Genomic DNA, 19,819 nt, shown 5'->3' on the forward strand with positions numbered 1-19,819 from the left:
AAGGAGCCTACAGGAAAGCTGGAGAGGGACTTTTTGCAAGGGCATGTAGTGACAGGACAAGGGGGAATGGCTTTAAACTGAAAGAGGGCAGATTTAGGTTAGACATTAGGAAGAAATTCTTTCCTGTGAGGGCGGTGAGGCCCTGGCACAGGTTGCCCAGAGCAGCTGTGGCTGCCCCATCCCTGGCAGTGCTCAAGGCCAGGCTGGATGGGGCTGTGAGCAGCCTGGTCTGGTGGGAGGTGTCCCTGCCCATGGCAGGGGGGTGGGACTAGGTGATCTTGAAGGTCCCTTCCAACCCAAACCATTCTATGATTAAAGTAATAGTCTTCAACTCTAGAGGTGGCAAAAATTTCTTTACAAATTTTCTAAGAGTCTTATATGCAGATAACAATCTTTAACCAAAGATGTAAAACAATGTAAAATTCCCTCTAGCAGAAAAATAATAGCTGCTGTATAGTTAATTAAAATATAATGAAGATGCATTTATTTTTAAAAAGCATGATTCTTACTACTTCGTCCATGGGGAATAACAAAGACCACAAAATCTTTGCTGGTACTATTTTAGATGACAGTGTCTTCATATTAATACTAGGTTATCCAAGTCCTGTGGTCTTTGTATTGCTGATTAGGCCCCCAATGTCTCAAAATGAGAAACTAAATTAAAACTACTTTTCAAAACACATCTGCATGTAAGAGGAAAAACATAGAACAACAAAAGATGAATCACGGCAACATCTGGAGGTAAAGAATATCAGGATGTACTCAGAAGAGCACCCTATTAAAACAAACCACCAGAGGTGTGTGTTTTGCAAGGGAACACCAATGTACTGTGATGGAAGAGATCAGCAGCAAGGATGTTTTTACAGTGCATGTTTCAAAAACTGAAGTTACAAATAGCTGCACAGAAATTAATTAGATTCAAGTTCCGATAACTACTTAGGCTAATGATTAGACTGGTCTCCTCTTTGAGGAAGGGAAACTATAGTGATTAAAATGAGAAAGCTTTGAGCTATTAATTCTTATAATCTTTACAGTTGGCTTCACTATCACACACCTTCATTTCAGTAAACATTTAAATTTGAGTTACACTGAAATTTTGACCTTGAACTCATCTCTTACCTTTAAAAAGAGGCTATACCTACTATTGCAAACTTGAAGACTGAGCATATTTGGAACTTTTAAAATAATTTCCAACCAGTTTTCCCCACAGACAAGAACACAGAAATCTACAAGTTATTCAGCCTCTCATAAGGTTCCATGTTTATCTTGCCGCATACTGTAAGATATAAGAGATTTTTGTCTTTTCCCTTAGAGCGAATACTGAATTCAAAATTTTACAGAATGGAGCCTAAGCAAAGTCCAGTTGGTGTAGCACAGCACAAAGAGCCATTGCACAGCTATTTCACAATATGGAAAAAATACTGTTGTCCTAAAGTTGAGGGTACTGAAGTATTTTTTAAGTAGTGTGAAATGATGAAATAGATGGGCTCTGCCTCTGGTGTGGTGGGTATCCAAAAAGCAACAATAAACCCACAGGTAATTGTCATGCACTGAGTCATCCCTTCAACTTGAAAGCAAGAGCATCCATGAAAGAGTCAGTAATTAAGTATTTATAAAAAGGACCTGAGCTAACCTATCCACACGTTTCTCCAAAAGCAAATACTAAAATATGGTATTACAATTGCCTCAGAGCTTGGGATTGCTCCTATCAAAGTCAACTGCAAATATTCCATGGACTGCTGGCAGCAGGACTGGATACTTCATGACTTTTTCGCAACAGTGCATTAATAACTTCTGATATGCAAAAATACAGGTAGAAGACTTGGCTTTTACCTGGTACTTCACAAGTTGCCCTAGATGCACAATCAGTCCTCAATAAATGATGAGATCTTGTGTTCAGTGTTATGTTCAGCTGAAAACTGATGCACTCCATGAAGACAAACTCGCCTTTCCCCTCACACACTGGGATATAAAGATCATGGACCATAAGAAGAGGCAAAACATTATCTTTGTATTTTGGGTGGCCCTTCCCCTTCCAAGCCAGGGAAGCACACAGCTTCACTCCACTGCCTCAGGAGAATATTTAGGGGGTTTGGGAGGCCAGAATCTGCCAGGGAGAAGCATGGTCACACTCAAACTTTTCTGAAACACGACGACACCTGTACTCTGGCTCATTATCCTCAACGCCATTTTAGGAGTCTTATGCTCCAGGGACCACAAGCATGTGCAAGGACAGGAAGAGCTCCTCATACCTTCTCTCTTCTTTACACTGTGGAGTTGGCGTGTACAACATGTTTCTTTCATCACAGTAAAAAAAAAAATACATGAAGATTTTGGTAACGATTGGAAGGCTCAGACAATTTTTCACTGTAACACCGAGACATCAATTATTAATAAACCTTTGCCCTCTTGCCTAATTTTGCTGTAATACACTCTTGTGTTTTTACGGCTCCCACACTGATTTGTGGCTCAGCTATTTTGAGACTTCCTAGCACCAGTGACATGTATTCAAGTGACACATGCCAACTGTGAGGAAGCACTCACCTTACAAAGCTCTGTTCATTGCAATGGTAGCACAACTGGGACTTCTATCAGGAAAAAACCAAATCCAAACCAAGCCACTGCATTCAGGGTAGTGGACTGAAGTTAACAATGTGGTATTGCAGCCAAGTATTAATAATAAGCTTCTTTCCCTTAAAAAAACGTTTTCCACATTTCCTTGATTCACTTAAAAGGGGAGGAAAAAAAAGTAAATAAAACCCCCTGGAGCTGCAGAAAACACGGAAGATAAAAGGTGTGTTGGTAACTGTTGCCTGTGTAATGAAGGCAACATGTAAAACTAGCTCTTGCTTCCAGCGTTACAAGTTTTGGTAGGGGATGCAGAACAGCAGTTTAGAAACAAAGATTTGTATGGGTTTCAAATACACTTTCCTAACCCTTTTAACCTTCTTCCAGACAAAAACCTCTGTACTATATTTATTTTGTACTGAAATTAATCATGTACCTTTTGGGTCACATGGATGCTCTTTCTGTGCATAACTTCATGTCCAAAAGAAACTGAAAGGGATAAATTCCATGACTCTGAGAAGTCCGAGCTGCTGGAATTTTACGGCCAAAACCAGATTCTGTTGAATTACAGACAGCAATGTGGTGTAACCACTGCTGTGGAAATGTGCCGGCTGATTTCCAGAGGCCTTAGGCTCAAGTTTTGAATGGCAAGGCTCTTGGAAAGGAAACAGACCTTTACTCCTTCCATATGGCAGTGCTGATAGCTGTGTCATTTCATTTATCCTAGTTAAAATGTTAATGGTGTTAATTTTTCAGTGACGGGTTAAAGGAAAAAAAAGTAGCCCTGCCCAGAAAACAGATTTTTTGCTTAATGTTGATAGGAGCCTCCTGTTTAAAATCTGTTGGGAAAATACCTAGTATGTCTGTATATATACGTGTTTGTCTTGAGAGCTTCACAATCTCTGTACATTCTTGGTCTGAACCACTGAAAGGATTGTGTTGCTGAGGTTTCTCTAAGAAATACTGAAGAACAGGCTGAGTCAGTAACAGAATTTTAAACGAGCGATAGCTGAGGATGAGCCTACTTTGGTCTGGTCTTGTATTACAGTTCTTGAGACATTTTCGCCAAGAACCAATAAGAACAGAGAACAACTTCGGGACGTTCAACTATCATGAAAACATTTCAACAGCTAAAGAGTAATCTTGGACACCTAAATATGTATTTGATCCCTGATGCTACAAACAGTTCAGCTCCTATTTAGCTTTAATCACAAAAGTAGTTCCAATGACTTCTAAGCAGGTAATTTTAACTAATGCCTGACACAGGGGCAGGGCCTGTTATGCTAAGAGAATTCGAAGTTTTTGGTTTTCAGAGCTTTAAAAAGCAGGTCATAGACAAAGCTAAGTATCTAAATTTAAACATTTTGGCCCCAACTTTAGAATTTTAAAATAATTTTCACTTGGAGAAGTTTAGTGAGTGTAACAAAAATCCCTCTAGTGTGCTAGGCTATTAAATCATTTTTTGGCCTGAACAGAAAATTTACATTATGATACCTAGTTTTAGTTTTAGTAGTGTAGCTCATGAAAATTAAGCTGAAGAAGAAAACAGGAAAACATTTAAGAAGTGCTTACTGATTGGTAGATTTGCCTCCTACCAGTTTAATTTAGCTGTGCTATCAATGCTATAGGGAAAAAAAAAAAGACTGTCAGATATATGCATATAACCTGATTTATTCTTTTACGCTAATTTTGAAATGTGCCTGTGTTTGGGAAACTTTCTGTTTTTTTCAGTATTTTCTGCAATTCTCTGTAAAGAAAATAGGTGGAATTGGCAGTGTTCAGATAATGGTTGGACTGGATGATCTTAAAAATCTTTTCCAACCTAAATGATTCTGTGATTCTGAGAGTCTTCATTGGCTGACCAACAGCTCGTTCCTGGGGCATAGTGTTACGTACATGTTACGATGCTTTCACTTGCAGCCTTTGTGACAATTGACAAGCTAACTTATATTCCCTCATCTCCCCAGCTAGGATCTGTCCTGGGTCCTCCTCACACAAGGTTATTACATATCCATGTAATAAAACCTTCTTGGTCATAACACATCTTTCCAAGAGAAAGGGTGAAAGCTTTGGTGCTTAAAACAATTGAAAGCAAGCTGAACAAAACACTAGAAATTCTAAGTGAAAAGGATACTTCTGCATTTCAAATTGCAATGGTAAAGAAGGTAAGTTGCTGCTCCTTAAAATCGAAGTTCTTGAAATTGCTTACCTTCCGCAATGCTTTGAAACCACAGTTTTTAAAGAGGCTTGTATTTCACAAGGATTGTTCGTCCTCTCTGGGCAGGGAAGGAATTATTATGACTTCAACCATAAGAGTGCAGAGCATTGCTCTTCCCTCAGTTATGTCTTGGAAGACCCACTGTTGAAGGAGAGCCTAAAGAGCAGCTGACAAAGAACTTGGAGCTTACTGGGTATGGATTAGTGCACCACATTATTGCTTTCTACCTAACCTTAGCCAAATGGAACAAATTATGTGCTCCTTTTTAAGAGCAGAGAATTTCTGATGTCTGATTTAAATTTGCATTTAACTAAAGGCTAGACAACACAAATAATCATAAGATGACACATATTCATTACACACACATGGCTGCCTCCTTCAGATTCAGGACTAACTAATTCTCTCACACTGCAGGTTGTATCGGCAAGTGAGACAGAAATCAGTCCCACTTCACTTGGCTTAGACATCTTCCAAAGGAGTATCACCATTTTGCATTCACTAAAAGGCTTTGTAGTTCTTTATAGAAAATACTGGACTGGACAACATGTGCTACAGAATAATTCCTGTAACACAGAGAGGAACGGTTCAGGACTTACGCTGTCCATGCCACGTCTTTAACAAGGCATGCAGTGGGCACGAGAAACAAGCCAAACCAGAAGTATCCACATCTTAACACCATTCCAGCCTGCAAAGAAAACAAATACATAAATCATGAATATTTTCAAGCCATTACATGTTAAGGGGTTTGTTTACAAGCAAAAAGGTAGAGCGATGGCATCAAACAGATCCATGATGTGGGTGATGTTGAAATCCGTTGGTGGGGTAAGTCTCATCAACTCTTAACATAAGTCAGGCCTACAATTAACAAACAGCAATGGCATTTTCACATTTCGGTCATTGCTTATGATCTTAAATTCCTTATACATTTTCAAAAAAAAAAAAATCAAGCGTTTTGACCAAATCACTGATATTGATTTGTGGATCCAGGCAAACACATCTTCATTCATGGAGAATAGCACCGCGAGTATATTTAGATTGCACTTTTGACTGTCTTTTGTACCCTTTGCTTAATCTCTTTCTACCCACTGTTCTGTATCTCTGAGCAGCATCCAACTGACATGAAAAAAATTTTCACATTTCTCACTAAAATGCTTCAGTCATATTCCACTTAAATACAGAACTTCCTCTTCCAACTACAGCTGCCTGAAACCCAGGGTGGGAAAGATTCACTCCTATCCTACAAATGGGTTTTTTTTACAAACAAAGAGCTCAAAGTTTATATTTGCATTTTTCTTGTTGTAACACTTGAACAAAAAGCTTGGTAGGATTTAAGAAGGAAGATAACTGGAAACCCTTCCAGTCCCAGCATACACACATGGTTATGGAACAAAGTTGAAATATAGCACTGTTTACAGAAATGCTATTTTAGGTGATCAGAATCTTGTACGGATAAATTAATGGTAAGGCCCAGGTTTGCTACATGGAAGACTTGAGATGACCTCACCACCTCTTTCATGCACACACATGCACAATTCCCGTAAGAATCATTTAAGTTCTCTAGTGCATTAGAAACAGAAAAGATTTTTCTTCTGTAGTGATTCGTGTGCAGTACACAACTAAAACAGGGGCTGAAAGGTGGCAGCAGCATTCCCAGTGGTTAGCCACATTTTACTCACTTGCCAGTTAGGAATGTTACCATATCACTTCCCCAAAACCTTTATTTACTTCTCAACGTTTTGTATGCCACATACAATACACACACACACCTACTGACGTTCACGTGCAATGTCACCGAAGGCGGGGGGACCCATAGCCATGGACACAGCACTAAAGCAGCTGTCCCCCCGCAGTGTAATACAGGCTTGGCTGTGGCTCACAGCTGAGCACCCCGCAGAGCGGCAGCCTGCAATGCTGAAGCGTCAGGGCATTTTACAGACAAAGCTGAGCTACAGAACACTGAACCAAATAGGACATCTACTAGCCTTTGAAACACGTTGTGAGAAGACAAAATTTGTAATTATACCCTTCCTAAGACAATGTGGTTGATGGCAACAGAAGGAACTTGCACCACTCAGCAAAGCTTTAAAGCCGAGAAAAGCTATCACTGCCTTGCCAGGACGCCCACCCGTAGCACCCAGCATCCTCTCCTCGCGTTGATGGCTGTTTAAAGTTATCCAACTCACAACTGAGTCAAATATAACAGCAACTTGCCCTTCAACTGCCAAGTAGTGAGTGCTTCCAAAAGTGTTTTTCACTTCTGAATGTTAAATCCTCCATGCTGTTGCTGGACTGACAGATCAGCGGTAAATCTTGTACTGAAACCAAGAGCGTGCTAGACTGTGCTAAAACATTTATGGAGACTTTGCCACCCACACAGCCAGTAAGCAAACACACTCCAGCCCCAGAATCAGCTCTCAGTTATTTGTGAGCCCTCAAGCCTACTTTCACATGGGAATGCCAGAAGCATACGGGCAGTTTTGTTCTAGGCCTAAGAAAGATGATGTGCAGGAACAAGAAGGAAATCATAACTTTATTGTTAGCCAAAGAGCCAAACTGTAGTTACACAGTGGCAAAACATAATGAGATTTATCCTGATGTTTTACTTTTCTTTGGCTGTGACCCTGCAAGTGCTAGCAGTCTGATCACATCAGCATTTCCACTGACCATCCTTCCACTGCCGGTGCTAAAAAGGGCTAAAAAAGAGCCACAGTATTCTATATGCATTTTCTGCTATTTTTGCTTCAAATATTTTAAATTCCACTTTTTGCTTTTCTAGCTGAAAGCAGCTCTACACACTTTCAAAGTGCAGAACAATCTTAGTACATGTTCAATAGAAGTTTAAGTGCTGTTACTGTTACTACAAATGTTGATATCTCAAGTCAATGGCTATGAATTTGGACAACTCACACTGACACCAAAAAAACCCTCAAGCCAAATACTTTTGCCCGCAATTAAGCTTTTTACTCAAGTATTATTCTGTTCCAAAACTGCAGCATAACAGTAAAACTATTCATCTCACCTGAATCCTGTCAGACACACGCACTTTACTACTGGCAAGCATTTTTCTGCACAACCCTTTCCAAGATTTTACTCCAATGCCCGAGCCCATCTGGAATTTGGCTTCCCTGCTCGTCTCTAGTTTCCTCTTGGAGTTGTATGACCGCTGTGCTGCGGGATGGGGAACTGGTTTATCTTGCAGACACAGCTCTGCCTCTGAACTCTGCCTCCTCTCTGAAAGCACCACCATCTGCTCACAAGACGAGGAGCTCCTCAGCAGAAGAGTCACTGGAAACCACCTAACATATTCTGGGGACATCCACAGACAGCCTTTTTACGATATTCTCCAACTTGTGGGATAGAGGACTGGGTTATGAATAGAAACTATAGTTAAAACACCTATATATCACAACAAAGCCTTCCTCAGGCTTCACAGCTGTTGCTGTTCTCCATCCCAGTTGTTCAGCTATTCCTGACAGCAGCAAAGACAGTACCACAATACATCTTCGATGAACCACAGCATTTCCATACTCAGTCCCAATGAGTAACACACTTCAGCTATCAGTTATCACCCCCCGATAAAAAAAGCAGAGCTACTAAACAGGAATCACCACCATTTTAAATTCTTTTTAAGAAGGTCACAAGAAGGACGAGTAGAAATAATTTGGTTTTTAAACAAATTCAAAAATTGACCAGTTCTGTCATCACACAGGCCCCATGATATGCAACTAAGTAATTTTTATCCTGTCTACTGACGTAAACATTAGTGACTAGCACATCCAAAGCTAGCTACCAGAAGCCATTAATCACAAGGCATCCCAAAACCACTCCAGACTAATGCAAGTCCTCCTGCTGAAGACACTGCAGCCTAAACTGCTGCCATCAGTAGACTGCCTTCCAAGCACTGATAAGACCGCCACAGTAAAATCATTCATTTTACAGGAGTGATACCATTTGTTAAGATGAAAGAATGGGAATAAGAAAAGAAAGGACAAAACACATTAGCTCCAATTATTTCACAATTGAGAAGCAAACAATTTAGGTCCCAATACCTTTAACCTCCTGTAAAGTGTTTTTGTAAGGGTGGGTACTTCCTTTTTTTCTTTGAAACACAGTTAAAAAAAAATCAATACTACTGGCCAGTCAGAATGACTAGGAATATGTGGCTCTGCACTATTATTTCAGAAAGCCTAAGTTAAGAGGGTGGTTGTTTTTTTTTTTGTTGGGGGTGGGGTTGAGTTTGGGTTTTTTGGTTTGTTTTAAGTGAAGGACATGCTCTGCACAAGTGTACCAAATAGGGAATGGATTGTTTAAAAAAAAAAAGTATCTTATGGAATAAATTTCAAACTCTTTTCTCCATTTTACTACTCTTAGTATGCAAATATGCATAATTCATAGTTTTACTGTTCCACCAATAGGTGGTGCCACTATTTTCAACAACAACTTCCCAGGAGAACAGAGCCTGAAGCGCCCAGGAGTGGGAAATCAAATAGCCAGAAAGTTTTGGTTTTCTTATCACAGCATGGTTAGACAACTACTGGGGACCAGTAAATGCTTCAGACCAAACAAGGGTCTCAATCATCTTACAACATTCAAGAAAATTGGGATGAAATTTAAATTCATATTTTGAATAATAAAAGCTTTTCATTACTTCATTTCCTCATATATCCATGCAACCTAACTCTGATAAAAAATGGACAGCAAAAGTGTAAGACCACGATAGAAACCACTGGGTTTATATTTGCAGTGCAACAAAAAATATTATTGGAAGTATGCCTGGATCCTGATTATAATTCTCTCCACGAGGCATGGATAATGACCCAATAAGCTGCTCAATTATGATTTCATATCCATTTAATTCCAGCTTTATACACCAGGGATCCAAATCCAACCTGCAGTCAGGTGACCACAGTCAGATCGCTTTGGTCCCCACTAGTCAAAAGCGGATGATAGCATGGCACTGCCTTTGGCAGCACTTGGGAAAGGAGGAGAGAGGATGAAGATAGCAACATTATTATTGTGAAAGGTTCTCCTATGATAACACCACAAGAAGTGTTCACTGCCATCAGATGCTACTGATCTAGACACCTGGGCCACTGAAGGATCCAGCTGATGAGAGACCTGCCTGGAGCTGCAAGTGCAGCTCTAGGAGCCTTGGCCCTGCTGCTCCAATTGCATTGCCTCAATAAAACAAAAAAAAACAGAAAGCAGTGCATCACCAGCAGGCAGTTAACCCCATCTTAAGGTAGTCAGCTGAGATGGACAAGGTAGTCCACCTGCCAGCACCTCTCCTCCATCAATTCTAGACTAATGGCTTGGTCTGAACACACCACTTGAGAAGGGCTAAAGCTGGGACAGGGAAATCCCAGTTGGTCACTCTGCTCCCAGCCTATGTTAGACAAGTCACTGGGAAGCATGTCTGTTACTCAGTCGATGAGGACAATCATCTTCAAAGCCTGCCTCAGCCCATCGCTCTGAGGTGCTCCTCCTAGGGTCTCAGTCTCAGACATTTTCCCACCAATGACAGGGTGCTACTAGCTTGGGCAAACAGCCACACTCCATTGATCCCAAAGTCCCAGCACCTCACCTGATGGCATGGTGTATGGAGAAATATATTATTCTCCATGAGAAGCTCAGGCCTCAACACTGGGACATTGCAGCAATGCTCCTACTTTACCCTGGAAACTCCCATATTCCTGGGGAAGACTGCATTTTATTCGCTCTGCAGATTCAGTAAGGCTGATTAAGAAACTGCTTTTAAGGTCTAGGAAATATTTTCAGTAGAAAGTAAATAACCTTGAAATTGTTGTACTTTCAGTGATGTTACATCTTACGTATCTTTGCTGCAGGTTTTTGGTTTGGTTTTTTTTTTAATGCTTTTCATGACTAAATTTGAAACCTCACTGCAATATGACCAGGAACAGATTCCATACATGAAAAAACTATCCGACTGTGAAGAATATCACTGAGCAAACTCCCTTGCAAACATCTGATGTATTTATACAGTTTGCAGACCACTACCCAGCTCTGTTTTCCTTTAGAGAGCTACACCGTGCATCCTCTGCATGTTTTGGGTCCTCTTAGGAGTGAGTGTTTCAGTGCCAGCACCGGGTAGTTTTCTTCTTTCACAAGACCTGGAAGTTTAACCTTGAAAGGGCAAAAATGTTCATCCTTATCAACCAAGTGGCTATTTTTAAGGAGACACAGGACTTGCCACACACTAAAACTGTAAGCACATGCCATGCAACAACTGGAAGATACTGTGTCAAAGCAATCCATTTTTTCATAAACTGTTCTGAAACCATCAACTAGCAATGGCTTTCTCCCACTTTAGGTGATAAACCAGCATCTGTTAGATTCAGTCAAAAGCACCTACTATTTCTATCAGCTTATGTGGAATGATCAGTATCTCCACCCCATGCTGCTACACTGTACAAAACACACAAATTCTGTTACAATTACTGGATTATGCAAGATCCTTAAAATGCTACGAATACCAGACCCACCGTAAAGATCATATACATTAAAACCCAAGTGCCAAGAGATGACAGGGCTTGCTCATGGTCACACAAATCAATTACAGTGCTGGGCAGATTGCCCAAGACCCTCAATTAAATCACACTACAGAGAGATTGAGTGTACTGGAGCCTGAGTATGAAATATAATCAATATTGAAGAATGCAGTCTCAAGGATTTTCCCTGTGCACGCTGGAACATAATCTAGCCTCAACATGACTTGGTGCTTAAGAACTTTTCCCCCCCCAATACAGCTGTAGCCAACTCCAGGATGGATAGATTTACTAGATTCAGGGCTGACAGGTGTGATCAACAGATTTATCAGCTCCCTCTTCAACAAGCATCTTGGCTGGAAAGGTGCCTAAAGAATAACCCCTTTGGGTTAGTGGCAAAGTGTTAAAAAATGAGACAGAAGAATTTGATTCCCCCTCCCGCTTAGACCACTGGGAGTCAGGAGTACCTCAAATGAAATCAGCAGAGTTCTGCCACTGAAAGGTTGGCTGCATATTTCCATGTCTGAAATAAAGATGTGCAATGTTTTCCATAATGTAAGAGTTTTCATTCTAAAATGACTCAGATGAAAACAATGACCTCACCGGCTGGCTGGATTTAACACAATGACACATTGGTCCAGTCTCAAACCTATTTCCTCCCTCTCGCAGTCTCCACTCACACAGCCACGTCCCCTTGAGAGCAGTAAAAGGAGGAAAGAAAAAAAAAGTATCAGATACCTCACTCAGATATTTTACTCCTTTTCCTTAATTTTATCAGTCATACTTACAACCATATAAAAGTCTAGAGTAAGACATCTATCCACTAACTAGCTTCTATGACAGTTACCAAGCTTATTGTTAATTTTAATGTAATACCTGGATATAAATGTAGGGAGGGATGACAAGAGCAGTACTTGGAGCAAAAAGAAAAATGCCAACACAGTATCACAAAAGGCACATAATTCAGCATTCCTAGTCAAGCTCAAGGTATTTTGAGATAGGTCTCAGGCAAGAAGCTTTTCATTGAAGAACTTGCTAGTTGCAATGGTTAAAAGAAAGCATGAAAATACAAACTAAACTCCAGTAAACCCAGAAAAATATAATGTCAACTCAAAAAAAGACAAACCAGTTGCTCAAAGTTCTTTCATGATCAGAAAATTCCAGGTACAGGCAATACAAAACTACAAACCCCAAAATTAGTATCTTCAAGAGGAAAGAAAAAAACCCACATCAAACCCAACTTCACATACACCGCCGTGATTTTGGAAAAACTATTTAGATAGGAGCGCAGTGAAACCCTCAGATCTTTTACTTCCTTTTATTTTCTTGTTAGGAACGATTTTTCCATAATGGAAGAACACAGTGAGTTAGCAACCTATTTGTATTCTATTTCTTAATGTAATTTACAAAATTATTATTTGATACATAAATTAATATATCATTGGGCAAACGTGTCCCAAAGGGTGTTAATAAGCTCTGTTATGTGTTAACTAAAATATATTCTACATACACAGCCTCACCTAAGAAAAAAAATACTATCTCATTACTTAATTAGTATACAACACTACCAATTAAACATGGAGCCTGCCCATGTTACTCTCTATTATAACTGTGATAGCACAGAATTAAGAAAATAAATCAGATTGTGTTTTAATTTGATTTTATGATTCACTTGCAGTGTAAACTGATGTAATTTCATCCAGCCTATCACTTGTTTTTCATTATTGGTTACATTAAGCTCAATAAAAAAAATGTAAATTAGTGTTTCTTCAAAGCCACTTACAGAAGACTGTTGGTTAAAAATTAGTAGCAAAACCATGCTCCATGTAAATGGAAATAAGTGGATTCCTGAAATTTTATTAGAAAACACAGATACCATTAACCAAAGAACCTTCTCCTTGAAGTGGATGAAATACATCAGTAAATCTTTACATAAATGGCAGCAGGAGCTAATTATTCTTCCTAGTTAAAAATAAACTATCTAAAAATATAATTCTGTTTTACTCTGAGCTCCCCCAGTACAAACTAAAATCACTGAATAAGAGTAATTCCTTCCTTTACATGCGTTCTTGTGGACCATGGACTCTCTGAAAAAAAACCCAACAAGCTACTGAGGCAGAAGACACTGCTGATGGCATCCAAGGTTTATTTTTCTTCACCCGAGTCAGGCTTGATACTACTCTGAATCATAAGATAGTCTGAGTTTTCCGAGATGTCTCCAATTATACAGTTGTGCAACACTATATAATCTTCCTTTATATTTCAGTTTAAGATGAACTCACCCTCGAGGACGTGGAAGAACAGGCCCACGGGTAGCTACTTGCTGATGGGTGGTGACCTGCCACAGTGCTGTAAACTTCACTCAGCCCAAGTCAAATCTGTAGGAAAATGTGCTTCCCAGTATAAAAGCAAAGTCACCCCTATAGACATTTTTTTAGAATCTTTGCAGTTTATCTTTCCTTCCACCTCAAAATAAACCAACACAGGCATAAATAGGAAGAACAAAGTAAATCTGAAACAGTAACTTTGGTAGACCTGACAATGAAACAGTTTGTTTTGTTCACAGATTCATGCACTTTAGTATAAACTACTCTGCATATAAAAAGAAATATATACATTATGCTTCTCCTTTTGAAGTCATGGTCACTTGTTTGGTGCCTCTAACTTTTTCTGTGCAGGTTTTAATAGTAACCACTCTTGTATAGTGGTTGTCCTTATTTAATAACTGTGCCTTTATCACAAAAGCTGCAGGGGGAAAAAAAGAATTAAATTTTACAGACCCCACCTTTGAATTTAAAACTCTAAGGGAGTAATTATGTTTAGCAGAAGCCATTCCTTGCCAGTGAAGATATAAGATATTTGTACAACCTGCTGAGTTACACCTACAAAGAGAATCAAAACCTTTGAGTTTCCTGGCTTTGTGTGTCTAAATTTTCCAACTGTGCTACTGCAACAACACTAGCTTCCTCGCATAAACCACATTTGTTGCAAGATACTCTTTCCTCCTCAATATTAGCAAAGTAGCACGCCTGAGTAAAAAGGTGCTCTACCAAAAGAAGAAAGACCACTTTCAGGAACCCTGGTCTTACTCCAGCTCTGCCATGGTTTCACAGTATGAATTTGGGCATCTGTCCTAACCTCAGAGAAAATACAGAAAAAACAGTCAACCTCACTGGAGTGTTTCAAAAATAACTTTTTAAACAACTGTTTAAGTAGTATATTGAAAAATAGGTTTGTTATATTAGTATCAAATAACACTTTCCCCATCTCACATGATTGTTTTATTTTTTAAAAATAATCTCTGAAATCTGCACTTACTCCTTTTCTATTTGTTTTGCCACTGAGTAAGAGAGCAGATTAAAAAAGAAAACATACACCACATTAAGCTATACCATTTCAGGTATATTTCAGGTAAGTATACATATTTCAGGTAAGTATAAATTAGGTATCATCCACTTGCCAGAGCCATCTGAATGATTTAATCTTCTGATTGAAGCTGCTGACCAGAACTCAAGTTCTACAGCATGTATAAAGATCTGGAATGGCCAGTGGCAAAATTGTCATCAATATTAAATTAGATTCTGCACTTTGTCCCCACATCTGGCAAATAAGTTGACTTTAGCAATACTGCTGCTCTCCAGAGCCCTGATCCAGCAATTTAAATGGGGCGTGCAGACATCTACGCTTCCAGGCAGCTGGAAAGTACAGTGACTCTACACATGGTTTGCTGCTTGCAGTGGGCTACAGCATCACAATCCACAAATGGGAAGAATGGGAGTTTTGCTATTTTTTGTTTTTAACTTATTTCCTGATATGATTTGAGATTAAGTTTACCAGGATAACATTATTCCCTATGTCTTTTATCTTGTAGATTCCTTAATAGTTCAAGAGATTCAGAAAACGGCTGATAATGACACAGCATGAATTAGACCTAGTAACTGCAAGGCTCAGAGAAGTAGGTATTATCCAGTTTTTCAAACTGGGGTATAGTCTTATACATCAATGAGCAGGTTGAATTCTTAGTGAAGTTAACAGCAGCTGAAAGTACATCACTTCCGTAGAGAGGGCTTTGTATTCTGCAAAACTACATCCTGTAAACTCAATTTTATAGACCTTCATCTGTTCTTAATCTGTTGTAGCGATGGTGACTTGCATCACATAACAGTCATTACTTCCCTACACTGTATTTCTCCAGGAAGACTAGTTTACTAGCTCAGTCACTACACATTCAGCTGGGATTTTATCTTCAGGCAATGGTTATTTCTTAAAGCATACTCTGAACACAGTTAGCTCAAAGTTTTCTTCACTGTAATACTGCCTCTCTTGAAGGCTCTCAAGACTTCGGGTTATTTTAGTTCGACTCAGATCAATGGGGCCTTACCATAGATGGGTACTTTTTCCCATAAAACCATGGTTCTTTCCTTCGTTTTCATTCCTAGAGCTATTTATTTCACTGCCTGAGCACACACGGCCGCTTCATACAGCCACCTTGCCTTTGTTCCTTGCATTATCATATAAGCAGTACACGTGCAGTGATTCCCACCACACCCTCTGGCCAAACCCGGGAGATGCACCGTCTCTCCCTTCTTCCTTTCACCCTTTACCGAAATCTTCATAACAGCAGCACAAATAGTAGTGATTTACATAAATTCTCTTTTCCACACCACATAGCAAATCACAGCTACAAATGCCTGCTCTGAACCTATAGATATATGAACGGCAGACAAAAGTTAGCTTCCCAGCCCGCAGAGATGCCCAACAAGCCCACTGGTATGTGGTGCACTGTTTGATGTCTGTAGGGGATAGCTAGTGCCATGACAGATCTTCCGCGCTGCTCAGTCTTGGTCACCTTGTGCCATCCCTATTTCTCCATACACGGCTGATGTCTGGGCATATGACATGCAAAACACAACAGCCAGAGACACACCTAACCGCTGAAGACAGACAGTCCCACAGGAAACGTTCTCAATCATAAAACATCGACAAAATGCCACAACCACCACAAGCACTGGCCCAAGGTGAGGAGGGCAGGCAGCACAGCCACCTCCTGTCCCTGCATCCCTTCCCAGCAAGGCAGACCAGGCAACCTTTCCACCTGTGATGTGCGACGGAGGTGGCACCACTTTTAAGAGATGCATATTGCCAGCTTCTTTGTTGGGAAGAACACTGCAGAAGTACAATACCATTTTGTGCACTAACTTTATTATATTGATTTATGCTCTCCCTTTAATTAAAAGGTACCAGGAAAACATTTGTTTTTGATTCCGATGCTCAAACCCACTGAGACTCCTTTCAGACAACTCCTCAGCACAGGTTCAGCAGGCCCTGTCTACATCACCACAATGAATTACTTCCATGAACGCACGGGCCAAAACCCTTCCCGAATCCTTCCCCCTAATCCCCGACATCTGTTCTGCGTCCAGGCTGGGCTGCGGTGGGGACCTGCCAGTGCCTGCTGTCAGCATGGCCGCAGATGAGTAAACACACCAGCGCCCGTGTCGGGCTGCCATGTGATTTCAGCTGAGAGCTCCGGACATGGAGCACGGTTCTCATTTAAAGCCTTCGTAACTTCGAGGAAACACCTGTTAAGAAACTATCCAAAATAAATTTACCATGAGCCTTTTAAGAAAGAGAAAACCCATGATTGACAACAGCCGTACAAGATCCAACAGCAGCAGAATTAAAGCCCCATTACAAACCCTGACCAATTAAATACATAAACAACACCATTTTTCATTTCAGGGTAACAGTTACTATTTCATTTCTCATCTTCCACTTAGAATAGATACTCTTCACACTGGAAGACTGAAGTCTGACCTATTTTGACCCGGTTTATTTTCTTCTGTGTGCAAAAATCCTACAACGCCTTGTTGTGTGTAGTTTTAAAAGAAACACTCCCATATGGTTCCTCTTTAAAATGTCAGCAGCATATCATCGTGAGCAGTTTTAAAATAGTTTCTGCCTGGCTAGTGAAAAAAGGTGGATGGTGATATTCTGCTTAAAGCCTGCAAGGTACAGTAAATGAAAATCAGTAATTTTAGAATTACTATTAAAACCGTAGAAGTATTCAAATTTTCCAAAACATTACCAGTGACACCAGAAGCAGACCCCGAAGTCTTTCAAGTTTTTGAGTATCAGAGACAACCGTCATTTTTTAAAAAAAAGCTTGCCAACAATCTTCTAATTTAAACCATTGTTTTCCCCCCCTTTCGGGACTCTGGAGGTTTACCTAGGCTGATGCTGGGGACCTCTGCCTCCTCCCCATGCACACATCTGACCAGCAACCACACTGCAGGCCAGTTACTAATGACTGTGGTATTTTTCAAGAACACTTAAGCAATCTTGGAGCATGGGTCAACACCAACGTTCAGGTAAAACTATACCAGTTATTTGCAATATTTTGCATTGCCCAGTTTCTTTCCATCTAGGGCTCTCCAGCAATAACCATGCTGCTTACTAATTTGAGCACTACACCATGCCTGTGAGGCAGGAAATTTTACTTCTCCTACTGTAGGTATGGAAATCCAACATTCATAGCAATTAAAGCAGCCTTCCCTACATCACACAGCAGTTTTGGGGCCAAGGGCAGTTGAAGCCAACTCCAACAGCAATTTCCTTGGGATGCAGAATGCCAGGGGTGCAAAGTGCCTGCAAGGTGTCATCCACCGCCCTGCTGCTGTGCCTGCACCAGCAGAGAACAAGAAACACTCTGGGCATAGCACAGCAGGCTGCACAAACAACCCCTCTGGCGTAGTCAAACCGACTTCCTCACCAGATAACCTAATTCTGCTTGGCCCAGCTTGATCGAGTCCTTTATCAGAGCTTCAGAAAATAAGTTACCACAGGATAACTGAGAAAGGTCCTTGCACAGGAGAGTAACCAGTTAGATAACACGAAGTCATTGGCATGCCTACAAATGCAGTCAATGGAGAGAGATCATCACGGGCGTTCTGCAGATGACTGTGCTGCGATTTGCACCAACCAAGATATTCACAGATGGTCTAAGAAAAGGGTGAACAGCAAGGCAACAGTTTGAGAGGACACCATCACCCTTGGAAACCATGTAAAATAATAAAAACTAACCAGCAAAAAAAAGGTTAACAGGACTTTTTGTGCAATAAAATAAAATTCAATGTCTTCAAGTAAAAAGTGATAGACATGGGGAAAAGTGATAGTAGTAATAATCAGCTGAAGGCCTAAGGATGCAATCCTATTACCTAGCAGTCCAAAAAACCAAACTGAATATTAGCACTTGTTAGGAATGGGATATGAGAAATGTGAACATTTTGCTGCTGTAAAAATCCTGTGCTTCCTCTACATGCTGCCTCCATTCCACAAAAGGACATCAGAGAATTAGAAAAGGTCGAGAGGAAAGGCAACAAAAGAAATCACAGTATGGTATGGCTTTACTGTGAGTAGTGGCTAATGTAATGACTTTCCTTTTTGGGAACATGGAGAAGAGACTATAAAGAGGCCTGTAAAGACAAGAATGACAGAAAGCAGGTAAACAGAATAATTGCTCCTTTCTTCCTCCAGTACAAGGACTGGGGAAACCAGATCAGACAGCCAGTGGCAGGTTCAAAACCACTTAGAGGTAATATGCTTTCATACATATAGTGTAAGACTCATGCAGGTTGTGGACCAGGGAGTGATCCCATTACTCGAAAACCTTAACCTCCTTCCTGGAAAAAACACACACACTGAAGATGAATAAATACAAAGGCATTGTTTCTGGGTGTTGAAATAACTGGAGCTGCTTAGAGATGGGAGACTATACCACATAAGTACCATTATATCCTTTCATATTCTTTTATTCTTCCTAATTACCTGCCACTGCGCATTGTCACAGCTAAGATGGTATTGGGACCAAATACGCATCATTTAGATCACATTGGCTGGAGGCTGCAGATAAAGGAGATATTGAAAGCACCAAGGATAAAACATCTTTTTCCTCTATCATGAAATGAAATCAACTGGGCACAACTGAGAGGATTCATAACAGTGAGGGGGCCAATCCCCTTGGCACTGCAGACCCCTACCCACCATCGTACTCTTACATATCCCAGAGCCCACCTGCTTCCTCTACCTTCTAGAGCACACTCCTCCATTGCTCTCATATTAAATTTCACAGTCTCATAATTCTGTGTTCATCTTTAAGGTGGTGATGCTCAGTGAGACCCAGCGTGCTGGAAAGCCTGACTTGAAAAGATGAGCAGAGTTGATAGTTCTCTGGGACAGTCATCAGCCATTATCAGGGATGCTTGTTTCCAAAGACAGATGCTGATAAAAAGGCATTTGATCCATTTCTTCTAAGCCACTAAGCATGCAATAAGGTCTTCTGCATGGCTACCTAACATTGTAGTGAGTAACATTGTCTCAAGATGGTGACTATATGGCATAGTTTATACCACTCCTTTCTCCCTCACTCTCAGAGGGGAGAAACTAAGGTCCTATGCACTTAAGAGCTGGGATTTGACTAATTCCTCTCACAGCAAGACAAGACAGCCACCAGTCTCAGCGATACTTA

The 19,819-nt window shown here is 40.4% G+C and overlaps 1 protein-coding gene across 5 annotated transcripts in view; it reads right to left on the bottom strand.

Annotated features, from left to right (window-relative positions):
- Positions 1 to 19,819, bottom strand: part of ATP8A2 (ATPase phospholipid transporting 8A2) — a 350,007-nt gene that overhangs the window by 32,574 nt on the left and 297,614 nt on the right. For all 5 annotated transcript variants that reach the window (XR_005102732.1, XM_037377817.1, XM_037377818.1 and 2 more), the window contains one exon: positions 5,383 to 5,471. Coding sequence is in view for 4 of the 5 variants with exons in the window: in XM_037377817.1 (XP_037233714.1) it covers positions 5,383 to 5,471 (89 nt within the window). In the remaining variant the exon portion in view is untranslated. The remainder of the gene's footprint in view (positions 1 to 5,382; positions 5,472 to 19,819) is intronic.

This window comes from Falco rusticolus, chromosome 2 (assembly GCF_015220075.1).
Source record: "Falco rusticolus isolate bFalRus1 chromosome 2, bFalRus1.pri, whole genome shotgun sequence".
Classification (NCBI taxonomy): Eukaryota; Metazoa; Chordata; class Aves; order Falconiformes; family Falconidae; genus Falco; species Falco rusticolus.